General features: G+C 38.3%; 1 protein-coding gene across 1 annotated transcript in view; it reads left to right on the forward strand.

Annotated features, from left to right (window-relative positions):
* The first annotated feature begins 1003 nt into the window (after positions 1–1003).
* The window catches only part of fam135b (family with sequence similarity 135 member B), a 55149-nt gene continuing 42111 nt past the window's right edge, over positions 1004–14041 (forward strand). The window contains exons 1-2 of the mRNA XM_061059538.1: positions 1004–1454; positions 10526–10622. Of these exons, the coding sequence (XP_060915521.1) occupies positions 10546–10622 (77 nt within the window). The 5' untranslated portion in view covers positions 1004–1454; positions 10526–10545. The remainder of the gene's footprint in view (positions 1455–10525; positions 10623–14041) is intronic.

The following is a 14041-nucleotide window of genomic DNA, read 5'->3' on the forward strand; positions in this document are numbered from 1 at the left end:
TAAGTGGATATAAACATTTAATCATTCATATTTAGATATATCTTTATCTGTGTGCATCAGAAAACAAACATGGAGTTTTGCTGGATTCAAAGGAAGGACAATTGTTGAAATGAAACGGTCAGCCTAGCAGCTTAAGTAAATGAATAAATACAAATGAAGTGAATGGATAAGTAGACAGTGACCGTTTCCCAGTAGATGAGTAAATAAATAAGCAACTAAGTGAAAAAATAAAAAAGCGATTATTGCACAGAAGTATGTAGATTAATAGTTAGTTGTTGCACATAAAATAAATAAATCAGCAGTCATTGTGCAGTCAAGGAATTGATGAATGAACAGTTATTTCACTGTAAACGGATTATTTAAATAAACTGCAATTACAAAAGAGGCGTATTAAGAGTTTGAAGCGGAGATAAGGTCACTTGCACTTGTTTGCTTGTTGATTGGAGGAGGTTATGAAGTCAACAGTATTGATCTCAATATCTTGTTAATATTATTCATAATTACGAGGTCTACTTCCCCTGAAATGTGCACCCAGGATCTATAGGCCATTCATTTTCTTTTAGTTTCTGGTCCCACTGGGCACATCTTAATGTTGTAAATACTCGGGCAACAAGACTTTTTCAAATGTGGTTGCACTGGATAAAAACTTGTCATTGTGTTCACTTAGCAATTTTATATTAAATAGCTTACATTTTCAATTATAGGCTGTGGATCTTAACAGTCCACCAGCCTACAATAATTATCTTTAAACCAGGGAGATTTAGACAAAAACAGTAAATAAAAACAAGGGGGCAATGATTTTTTTTTTTTTTTTGCTTTGACAAACTCTCCAAATATGACTTTAAAAAAAATGGAAGTATGACCAAAGTTAATTTTTTTTTCACGTGCCATTCTCGTGTTTTTACTGCATCACTGTTTTGTCCAAAGTACTCTTGTTTTTTAAATTTTCATTATAATAATCGTCTTTACGGTTCACTTCAGCTTTTAGAGGGCGGCTCTGACGTCAGCTCGCGCGGTGGACGCACATACTATAGTGCAGCAGAAGCAGCAGGGCACATACACACACACACAGTGACTGGCTGCTGGATATAATTAATGTTCGCCTGATGAAACTATAGCCACTGTCTTCTGCGTATTGTGTGCAAAAAAAAAAAACGCGTGGCGGACCTGGTGGAGAAACACACTGCAAGATTCCGCGACAGACACTGCTGCACTTTCCCAAATTGAAATCAGGAGAGAGAGAGAGAGACATAGGGAAAGAATAGAGAGAGAGGGAGAGCGAGAGAGAGAGAGAGAGAGAGAGAGAGGGGGAGACTGCAGAACATACAGGGTCTGGATGAATAACCATGGCAACAGCAGCAGCAGCCGGAGAAGCGCTGATATAAACATTGCGATTTACTGAGTGAAGGCTGGAACCGAACCCTTTGCAGATATTATTCTACATCACTGCTAAGGTGAGACTGTTTGATTCTTGAGAATGTGACACCCTGCCGCTTGTGCTTTACGGGATGCTCGTTGTGTGAAATGTGTGCATGTGCGTGGACATGAGAGGATTGTAAAGCTCGCTGTTTGACATTAAAGGAGAGAAAGCTGCTGTACCGTAGACTGCTTGCCGGTTACAGAGATGCTAGGCTGAATGAGGAGGGATTTTATGGGAAAATTAAATCAAATGACTATTTAAGCATAATCTATACAGCTTAGCTTTCTTCTATTGGGCAGCTGAGGGTCTTTGTCTCACATGGTGGTGGTCATGTGTCCTTGTGTAAATAGAGCTGACAACACAATGCTAAGTTAACAAAGCAAAAATAAATATTATTTATAGCACAATTATGCCTTGAAATATTCATTAAGCTGTTTTGTTTAGATGGTCTAACAGAATTAATTAGATTTTGATTGACAAACAATGCTGCTATTGGGTTGTTTACCAAAGCTGCCCCACAGCGCAGTGTGTGCTGATGATTATCAGTTTTTCACACATGATGTCTGAAATTGTCCCACACTGCGGTCCAACAATGAACAAAGCAAAGATCCCACTTCCAAATGAAAACATAGCAGGATTTACTCTGTAAAAAAAAAACATTAGGTAGGAGTTGACAAGAATGCAAGGTTAACTAGATTAAAGTTAATCAGCTGTTCATGCTCTGATGCAGCATGAGTTCGCCCCTCATGTGACTGATGTAAACATCTGAAACCACAAGACCACTTCAGGGGTCATGACTGTGTCGTTCCAAAGCTGCAAGATGAAACATCTTCCCTTCTTTGACCAATTCCTGGGGAGCACACTCACTTTTGTTTGCATGGCTTACACACAATTTGCATATCAGGAGTCACAAAATTATGAGTGCAAAATGTAGCCGAATGCGTTATTATGATCTTGACTGTAGATTCCGTGCATGCTCTAAGAGCCCTCCAAACACTACAAAGTACAAAGTGGGAGTGAATTAAGGATTTTCCAGCTGGTGACTTCATCTGCCTCTTTTTTTTTTTGTGCAGACTCGGCTCTTTGATCAAAAGAATCTCATTTGGCGATATCAAGGACACTCATCGCACCCTCTCAAAGTCATAACCGACTCATTTAACGTGATAACTCAGGCCACTTGTTTCCTTGTTTTGCATTTTGCAGGGATTTAGAACAGTAATTTTAACAACAAAGAGCCTAATACAGCTCTATGGAAGGTTTTAGCAAATACCAGATTATAGCATCACATGATTGCTGGATCAGGGCTTTCCTGTTAAGGACTCTCTGTCTCTACATGTCCAGAGTGTGGATACCAGATGCACTTTAATTGAAATCTTAATAAAATACTCCAAAACACGAGGCCAGAAATTCACATTGTTTGCTTTATTTCTCCTTTTCTTTCTTGGACAAAGCTGCTGTGACTCATTGGTCTTTTGTCACATATCGCTGTGTGGCGATGGTCCCTTTGTCTGTTTTGGTGTTCTGCAGAGGGAGTTGAATGTTAATGAATGGAATAATGGTTGAGATTAATTTGCAGCCCTTTGAGCTGCACACACACCCGCACCCACAGCATTTTCCAGATGTGGCACATAATGACTCTCTGTGTTACAATCACACCTACGCAGACATGACCAGCAAAATCTGCTCATTATACATTCAGTCACTGTGAACACCTCCTCATCCTCCCCTTAAAACGAGATGGGAGTTGTCAGTCAGCATTCCCAACTGAGCTGACGCTAACAGAAGCAGCAGCTTGAACGCAGCCAAGAGTTTAAGTTTTTATCTTATTTTGCACTTTAAGGTGGAGGAATTACTGTTGTTACCAGTGCACTGTAGACCTCCAACAAAGCCAGCGTGTGGTGGCCTGCATTAAATAGTAATAAGACAGCAGACGGCTGTTTTGTAATGATTAGTGTTTAATGATTCGCAGCAAGTAGAAAATGCAGGAAGAGATAGCTGTAAAAGTGCACAAGCAGCGGAGATAAACATCAGCTTTGCTACAGGTTGTGCAGATCTGTAAGGGGGGGCAGAACTGTGCAGCTATCAGGACACATGCATTTTAACTGTGACAACAACACTGAGAACAGGGTGCAAGGCAAACTGATTTAACATATTTTGTTGGCATTTTTAAACGTTTCTTTGTTTAAAGGGGTTTTATTAATGGTGTCATATGCTGTACTGATTGTAAAGAACCCTGAGGCAAATTGTGAGTTGGGACTTTGGGATATTCAAATACAAATTCCCTTGACTTGTCTTTAATGCCAAGCATTAAAGACAAGTCAAGGGAATTTGTATTTGTAGAAATTTGTAGAAATTGAGGGATAGAGCTCCAATATCAGAAATAAAGACAGCTACAGCTTCATAGATATTTGTTTTTAAGGGACAGTGATGGATGTATTTGATGCCATGCATTGCAGAATTTGAAGCCTATAAGCTGATTTGTAAAGCCTTTTCCATTGGTGGGCCTTTAAACATACTTAAATGTCAACAACAAACACACAAAGGATCAACAATAACCCAGACAAGAATATAAGACACATACTGTGATACAATGAAACAACAGGAAGCACCACAGCATACATGACAAAATGACTGAGCCACCTTCAAAAACTGCTTTGGAGTTTGGAAAGAGCCGAGTCAGGATCCAGTTTTAGTTCTGCAGGAAAGGTATTCGACGTATTGATCCCTTTACAGAAAAATGTCTTTGTCCAAGTGAGGGTTTAAGAAAGGGCACCTTACAATCCCTGTGAGATGTTTCAGAGCCAGATGATATTTAAAGATGCAAAGCTCTTTTCTCATTGATTTAGCGACCCTTATGGTATCCTCATGTGCAGTTAAATAAAGCTTGTTAGAGTCTCTGTGGGAAAGCAAACACTCCTTTAGCAGCTACCTTGTCAGACATAAAACAACACAGCAGCTGGTGTGCTTTACAGTGCAGCCAAACAAACACATCTTATCGGTTAGCATGGTGGTTTGTATCTTTATGGGGCGTGTATTATAAGGATATGCCTCTAAAGTCAACTCATAGATCAGCTTTAACTCAGACCTTTGCTCTATTGCGTCTTTAAATTATTTCAGGGTTGTTTCTCCCAGAAATTTCCAGGAATATTACAATGCTCAACACACTCAGAAAAACATACAGGCACATAAGTGTTACGGCTGTAAATTTGCCATCACGGTTGCCTGAATTCAGTCTCTAAACTTCTTAAAATCCTGGTGGGGAAATACTAGATTATCTTTGAAATAGTCCAGAAAAAGGCCTTCTAGATTCTGGAGACAGAAAACGTCTTTGTGAGTTCGTGTTGGGAATAGATTTCCAATAATTAAGATTTTGTTCTGTTAAATCCTGATGCAAAAACAAAAATGTTAGGGTTAGGGTTAGCTGACTAAATATCTAAAGCCTTAGCTTTAAAAAAAATTCCAGACATGAGCGATTTTATATAACTACATCTTTATTAACAGAAAAATAGCTATGACCTGACTTAGAAAATGAAGAAGGAAAACACAATGTTGGGGTCTTTTCATGAGATTGGTTATAATTTATTAAAATATAAGTAACCTGAAGTATTAAGCTGCACTCCAGGAATAGTTTCATCTTTGTCCTTTATTAGCATGATCATTGCTGTCACTGTCATTAAACACGATATTTCCTCTTTAGATGAATGACAGCTGTGTGCCTTCAAAGCTGTCAACGTGGGTTTAAGTCCAGGCTTTGATTAGATCAACTCATTGATGGATTTTCAGCAGAAGCTGACAATAAGTAAATATAATGTCCATGTGTTCAAGATATAGTAAAGTAGTCAAAATTCTGAACATTTCAATACTTTTCGATACATTTTAAAACCAATTATCTCTGAATCAATACAATCTCGATTCTTTCAATAATCTATAGCAGTGGTTCTCAACTGGCCTCAGGACCAGCTACAAACTGTTTTATGCGACCCAATTTTCTGATATTTTTCAACCAATCAGATTTATTTTTTAAAAAGAGTGCTGTTTGAACCACTGTTGAAGTGCTTCTTAGAGTTTTTGACACCATTTTTTCCCCCAGGCACACATTCGCATCCCGCTGAACACGGCTACGCAACCCACTTTTGGGTCCAGGCCCACCAGTTGAGAACCACACTGATCTATAGTATTTAAAAGTACCAAATCTTTATTATTATTTTAATTATCTTGGGGCTTTTTGAACCTTTATTGGAGACAGGGCAGTGGATAGAGTCAGAGAGAGTGGGGGATGACATGCAAGAAAGTAGCCACATGTCGGATCCAAACCTGGGACAATAGCCTCTGTACATGTATGTGGTGTGCAAACTAACTACTCGGCCACCAGCTCCCCAAATGATACCAAATCTTTAATGGAAACTTTACATATTTATTGAAAAGCGACCACGAGTGGAAGAAAGAGAAGGCACTGTTAAAATTGCACAAATATGTTGGCAATGTTTTTGTGCAATTTAGACAGTGTGCAGGATTTTGCTTGCTAGTATCTGGTATCGCTAACACCCCGACATATAGTGGATGTTTAGGTGGGAAAGAAAGCATATCAAGCCTTGATTGAATAAAACAAATGTTTAAAAGAGTTAAGTATCCACTAAAATAGCTGGAGAAGTGATCAGCTTCTAAAGACAGCAGAGAACAGATAAGTGGGATGTGGGCTTGGATTAGGGAAACAATGAAGCTGCTTTAGCTAGCTCTATCAACACTGAAGAAAGGACACGCTGTACAAACTGCACTGACTAACACTCTCACATCAAATTACCTTTAATACACTCATGACACAGCACGACTGCTTTTCTCTGTTCTCACCCTGACACATTAAATATTACTTTTATGTGTGACAAGTTGGTCAATATGGCATGTAGAGTCACAAAAAGAGGAAAACACTGTTGCCTAATATTTTATCTATTGTGGCAGAATAGAGAAGTCAATGCAATACTATACAAAAGGGTAACTGACTTTCTCAAGGCTGTTGATTGTACTGCTGCTGGTCCTAATGTTGATATGTTTTAACAATGTTCTCTCACAGACTGCTGCTATTGGAAGCATATAGGTTCAAGTCTTACTAAAGGTGTACTATTCCTCCTCCTTCCTATGTTCAGACTTGGCAAAGATATTTATAATTCATCTTCTCAGCATAAGTGAGGTGAACGAGACTGGTTTCCTGCCAATTGAAAAAGCCACCTTATACTCGCCCTATTTGCACTAATGAAATTGAGCTGTCGGGAAGGGACTGTGAATACATTCCTCTGCTCATAAAGTGACAAATTGGAACCGACTGTAGATTAATCTAGTATTTATGTATATACTTTTTTTTTTACATCACTATTAGAAAGTCCCTTACCAAAGTTATTTAACCTTATCATTCACTCGAGGTTACTGAATTAGAATCAAAATATATTTTTTGCTGCATAGATTTACCTTCACCCTCAAACTCACTTTTCTAGCTCATCCAGTCATGGCAGATGTCTATTCACCAATGAGGCTGGGTCTGCTTCAGGTTTTCACATATTTAAGATAAATTAGGCTATTCATTGCCACTGTTGCAAGGGCTTCTCTTAGTGGATTATTGTTGAGTTTCTCTTAATAATATAAAAAATAGGACATAAGTGCGCATTGGAGGTAGCCAACTTAAAAAAGGATGGACGGATGCATATTCTTCCAGGTTTTCAAAAACAAAATGCACAGCATAGCAAAAGGAATACAGAAGCAGTGTGATTATCTGCTTTGACACAAGATGGCATTTTCAGCATATCCATCGCAACAACATTACTATCTACAGCAATGATAAAGTATTAAGCTCATTGTTTAATATCTACATCATTTTGAGAGGTAAACAACTTTAACAATGTTACCTAGGAATACCCTGTCATTTGGCAAATGTGTCTGTTAGTCTTCAAGGTCATCCTCAAAATCCTTTATTTTTCAAGCTGTATAAGCTAGGCAGCCAAACAGTTGTATGAGGCACAATAAGTGTGACACTGAGTTCACCATAGGATTAACTCACCAACTAACAATACATTTTATAGCATAATATCATAAAAATGCGTCAAGCACCATAAAATTGTCTCTCATCTTTTACAAGATTCTCGAGTCAGCTTTAAAACATCAACATAGGGGTGCTGGTGGTGCAGTGGTTAGAGCGCGCGCCCCATGTATGGAGGCTATAGTCCTCCAAGCAGGCGGCCCAGGATCAAATCCGACCTCTGGCTCCTTTCCCGCATGTCATTCCCCACTCTCTTTCTCACTGATTTCTGACTTTATCCACTGTCCCATCTCTCCAATAAAGGCACAAAATGGCCAAAAATAAATCTTTAAAAAAAAAAAACCCATCAACATCAAATAAGGAGACAGTGTTTTCAACCGTTCACTGATTAATTGTAAGCCAAATTAGCTAGCTAGCTGATTCACAAACATACCAGTGACAGCTGTCATTATAGAGGTATTCAAGTTTTTTCCACTACCCCTGTCTATGATAACTTGTCAAGCTCCATTAAAACTCATTTTCCAGGATTCTTGAGTCTATTTTTAGACATCAACATCAAAAGAAGTCTCGGTTTCCAACCATTTGTTATTTGTTAGCTTAATTACCTAGCTGGCTGCTGATTCACACACATAGGCTACTAGAGACAGTTGTCGTTATAGAGGCATTCAAGCTTTTGACTACCCCAACAAGTTGTCAAGCAACATTAAAACTCTTTTTACGAACAAACCTGCCAGAAACCGTCATTTCTGGCCCAAAATAGAAGCATTCCAGCTTTGACATCCTATTTGAAATTAAGCAGCTCTGTTTCTGAAAATTGTATGAATTTTAATGTTTTCTTATACTTTTATGATAACAAATCTTTTATGCAAGAATGCTCAACTTAAAAGGCATGGCCACAGCAGTTAATGAAGCAGGGATGAGCCAGCAAACGGTCAACTGCTGATAAAGAAACATAAAGATTAAAGCTGCCACTTTTTGTTGGCCATGGTAGAAAGATCAGGGGTTTTCACAGAATATCTGTGAACTGAAATACACTTTAATTAGGAGGATTTTTTGCATTTTAGTTGCAGCAAATTAATGTCTCCCAGTACCCCAGTGTCTGGGCTCTGGTGTAATAAAATCAGCCGGGCTGGATAAATCTTCACTGCTTAAGGAAAGTGCACTGAGATAGCTTTTAAGGCAGCTAAGCCAAAGACATAATGCATCAGGGATGATGCAGCTCTTAAAGTTTATATTACAGCGATGACTTTGTTTCTGTTTTGTCACTTGTGTGCATCCTCCACTGATTCTCTGTGTCAGTTTATACAACATTTACAGGAACTCTAACCGAGCATTGCACACATGCAAGGGTTGTATTTCAAAGCGTTCAATGAGGGGTTATTTGATACACTTTGCCGTAAATACTGTCAGTGTTTCATCTCCTGTTGCTTGGTGGCAGCTCAGTTTTTCATGTGTTTCAGCTGCCATGGCACTATCACTGAACTCTGCAGATTATGCAGTCCATGTCTCTGTTTTTAATAACACTGCAGGCATTGTGGATTTAAAGCAAAAAGTGGATTTTAAGTGAGATGGTTTGGATATGCTGGGAAAACAGTGAGCTTTAATTGCTGTTAATCCTTATATGGGTGTGAACTCAACTTTATTTCAACACTACAATTTGCTGAACACAGCATAATACATGGGACCTCAATTTCCAATTATCTGATACAGTCATTTTAGGCTTTGGTCACTATCGTAAAGCACCGTGTTGAGCCACAAATCCTGAAGGCTAATAATTGCATCTTTTTCCGGTTAAGATTTCCGTCAATTGATTTGATATAGGCAAGAGCTATCAGACTTTTTTGCAACTTAGGGATAAAAGGGATAAGGAGTTATATATTGGAGTCCCTAAAACAATGAAGAACAGATTGGATATATAAGACCTTAAGTTTTAAACATTAGAAAACACATCTAACTAAAAGCGTCTGTGAGGAATGTTCCCCTGGATGTGAAACAGACTGTTTTTATATTGATGCAACAAAAGCAAATGAGACCATCAGAATTAAGATGAACTATTTCAATACAATAATTGTAATGCCTGAAGCGGCTGCTGCTGCTGCTGGGAATGTGTCAGGTGAGGCGATTAAAGCACACTGCAGAAATAGCCTCTGGTTTTCCACATCAAAGATTCAAAGATTCAAAGAGTATTAAATCCGGTTTTTAAAAGATAAAAAGCAGGAGGAAATGCTGGTCAACAACGCTACATAACATGTACAGAACAAATATATAAAGAAGAATGAAAGATTCTCACCGGAGCTATAAAGGAACGAAAGGAACAGAGACGATGAAATTATTGATTTGAATGTAATTGACATTTAATTGAAGGGCAATGCATCAAAGCAGCAGAGCTATACAGTTAATCAGACACAGGTTATAATGCCAAAGGGATGACAGGGGGTGGACACATCAGTGTTTTTACTTAAAAATACCTAGATTATAGTTTGGTGTTTGCAGAGGCGATTCTAGAGTCTGTTGGGGCCCTGGGCAAAAATCAATTGGGGATCCTCCAACCATCGTTCATCTCCATCATGCCTGCCAGTGTCCCGACATTTACTCCTCTTCCACTTTATTTCATGTTTTTTTTGTCTGTTAATGTTGACAGATAATTCCTCTTGTTTTTTCACTGTACTCTTTCATTGAAAAACTTTTACAGCAATAATTCATGCAACGGTTAGCAGGGCAATGAGAGTGAGTGCTGTCAGATGGGGCCCCCTTAGGGAGGTTTCCTACTGTCGTTGCAAACTTTGCACATGGCTTTGGTTTATGGTTTGTGAGCCCTAAGGGGCCCCCTGTTGGTCTGCAGCGCCTCTGGTTGTTTGTATTGTTTGTATTTCTAACATCTGCCTAAACAGTGATGTGTGATGTGATGGCTATAGTCACATGTCTTGATATCCAAGCTCCTCACTGGACTGTACAAGTCTCATCGCCTCAGCAAGCAGAAAAAAATAACTGTGTGAGGAAGATTTGAAATGTCATAATTTGTATTATCCGCCTGATTCGTCTGATATGTCGTATTTACTGAATGTCTTCTCTTTTGACAGGTGATGAGTGGGATTATATCATGTCTGAAGTACAGGGAACACTGGAGTTTTCTGTAGAGCTGCACAAGTTTCACAATGTGGATCTCTTTCAAAGAGGGTAAGCAACACTCTGCAGAGATCACATGATGTTTGTTTCTATTGCTCAGTTACACAGATTGAATTGAATTTATTTATTTAATAGGGACAATGCAATTTAACATAATTTCAATACAAAGCATGAAACTGATGTGCTGCATAAAGAGTATATAGCTATTGCTAATTTCCAACTCGTGTCCCCAGTTGGTGATGGACACTCAGCTTGAACATATTCACACATGAAGAACAAAAAAGATTACATTTACTAAAACAAGATTTGGTCAATAAGTTTGAAGCTGTAAGTGACACAGTATACCTATAATATGAGATGTTGCCTTTGCTATTCAAGTACGGGTAAGTTCACAACAGATTGCTTTTGGCATTATTTTAAGAGTTTTATTAACTGATTTAAACATAGTGGAAATGTTAAACACATACACTGCCAAATGAAAATGTAGAAACAGATGGATGGGGATTTTGAAATAAAGAAAGTACAATGTAAATTATCTTGTAAAGAGATGTTCCCACAACACTGGTTTTAATTTAGTGTGACAAAGACTGGCCTGTTGTGTTTACAGGATTCACTGCAGCTAGAAAAAGGTTACAAGTCTCACCTGAGCCTCATCAGGTGTCCATAATCCCCTGACAATGTTTGCAATGACATAATGTCTGATTTAATTGTGTATTGCTATTCAGGATGGGTTCAACGTACGTGCCATCCACATCAATCTAACAAAATGAGCAAACTCGTAAGAAGAGAACATTTTAAATGATATATTTTGACAATGGATATTTAAGCTCCTGTGAGGAGTTTTTAGCTGTTAATGAAACAGACTGAATACTTAATACTGATGCCTCTATGACTTGCAGAAGCAAACAAGACAATCACCAACAAGACTGAGTATTTTTATTTAGTTATTCTATGAGCCTGCAACCCCTGCTGCAGGGTAGGTGTCACTAAAGCACACTGTCAAAACAGCCTTTTTGGGAAATTATCCAAGGTTCATTGTGGGTTGCTCGTAAAAGACAGATGATCATTTTGTCAGAATACCCTTCCAACAAATGTACAGATAGAGAACAGCAAAGTGATAAAAATGTACACTTTGTCCATTGGGGGCGCCAAAAGTGACAAAAACCTAAATAGTTCTTTTAGGTAGTTTTAAGTTTGCTGTTCAACAGAAGTCAGTGAAGCAGCAGCTGACTTATGTGGTGATAAAGAGTGATAATTGCTAAAGGACGGTTCTTGCAGATTTCAGTAGCTACTATGATGTGATACGATTACAACATACTACGATGCGATACAAACAAACAAACAAACAACAAGTACAATATGTAAACAGAGAAGCACATATACCAATGTAAAACAGGACACAAACAAATGTTTTTAAAGGCAGATTTATATTTCATTTGGCTGCACCAATAAGAGCAATAATCAGTCTAAGTAAAAGGTCAGACACAACATTGTTCACCTCTCCAGTTCAGCCAAAAATGTAAGGACAGAAAAAGGGTCATGTGTGTTCTGCAGAGATGTGTCTGCAAGAAGATTAAAACCTCTCACCGGGTGGCCCGCTGATTTGCTGAAACACCGGCTTTATCAAAGTGATTTTTCCTCTGTAAATGGGATGGGCTCAAGCTTTATGATGGTAATCCCCTCAGCTGAGTGCACTGTAGTCTGTCTGTTTTTATTGGTGTCCGCAGTGCTTCAGATAGCAGCCGATATCTGATGTGAACACCATATATATGTGTATACCTTTGTAGAAATGCAGCCCTGTGAAAAAACAGTTCAGTTACCAGGACCTACAGTATGCATCTTAACACCAATGCAGCACTTAAACCAATATAAATTCTAGTACCAGTGTTGTGGAGAACACAGCTGTTGTTCACTGATTGCATTAGAAATACAGATTGAATCTGCATTTGATTTGCAAAAGGATCGTTGGCAATAATCATGACACATTTGCTTTTCACTGTGGGGGGCAAATTAGCAACTAAATGATTAAGATACACATATTAAAGCACAGCTGCATTTTCTTAATTTTATTTATCCAAGTTTAATTGTTCAGTTAAAGTTTCATTGTCCTGTAGCATCAAGAAAACACAAAAAAGGGCCTTCTAGCCTCTTTTACTAGTAAACGATAATGCACTATATTTAAACATTCATCCTACAAATATATAAATCTCCCCTGTGAGAGATAGTGCATTAGCGCCTGACCACTTACTGGCTATTGACTTGACCTATTTCATCCCATAAACAGCTGTTACTTATTTATCGACCCTCAAAACCTTTTCCGTGCTCCTCTGTGTCAAGCCTCCGTCTTCCCGAGCGTTGTCGCTAACACACTGATGTGACGGCTGTGTTCACAGCCACACTTTGGGCTCTCAGACTGCCAATGTGTCCCAAGAGAGCTGAGATGTGCTTTTACACAAAGCTGCGTCGACTTGAACTGTCAAAGTGACCTTTTGAAAGACGTGTTTTCCAATTTCTGCCTGTAGTGGATATTACAGAAGAATCCTTAAGTCAGTAGGACTGCTTTATAATGTTTTACATTTTAAGCAACCCTGTTCTGTTGTATTTATGTTGTAGCTTTGAGCTCTATTAAACAAAGTTCCCATTGGGGATCTATCTCCTATTTTATTGTTACCTTAAATTTACCAATACTTTAAAACTGGAGGCCCAGTACTAACATTTCTCCACCATGCTTGAATAATTCAGCAACATTTAGTTCATGGGTGATTTTGTTTAACATGACATTATTAACTTCTTATCCATGTCATGAAGATCATTTCTGAAGCTAAAAGCTGTACGTGTAAAGGTTTGTACACAGAACCTGTCTAGTCAAGGCTTAAACAGAGCATCATGAAGTCCCACAACGGTCAATTCTGGTCTCACTGAGTAAAAATTCAAATATTAAGGGCATAAATGTGTTCTCGGTCATGTCAACGATGACAGTCCCCCAAAAACGTCCATATCAGACGCTATTTACCTTATTGCATTCAGGGCTTATTTTAAATGGTTAAACGGAAATCATTTTTTAAGTAGCCATGGAAATGTTTACAACATGCTTGTTGTAGTCCACTCAGTTTTACCACCATGTTCCTCTATTTGTCATACAGCTCTACACGTTCTCTGAAACAAGTAGCCTCGGTGAATCTTCACTTTTATTTACATTTGTTCATGTTAGGTATCTCTAGGGATGTAGTTAGAAAATACCCAGCAGGTATTAAGCTAATGATCCGTCTAACTTTTGTTCTCATTTAAAACTGAATAACTTTTTAATGCAACTGCACTGTAAAACCTCAAATCTTGGTTAAATGTATCTCATTAAACATATTATAAGCCACAGTCATCTGAATAGTCCAGAAAAAACATTTTATCAAGATATAAAGAGCAAAAATGAATGAGTAAAAGTATCTGCCAATGAAGCAAGCACATTTTACTTG

Source organism: Labrus mixtus, chromosome 16 (assembly GCF_963584025.1).
Source record: "Labrus mixtus chromosome 16, fLabMix1.1, whole genome shotgun sequence".
Lineage (NCBI taxonomy): Eukaryota > Metazoa > Chordata > Actinopteri > Labriformes > Labridae > Labrus > Labrus mixtus.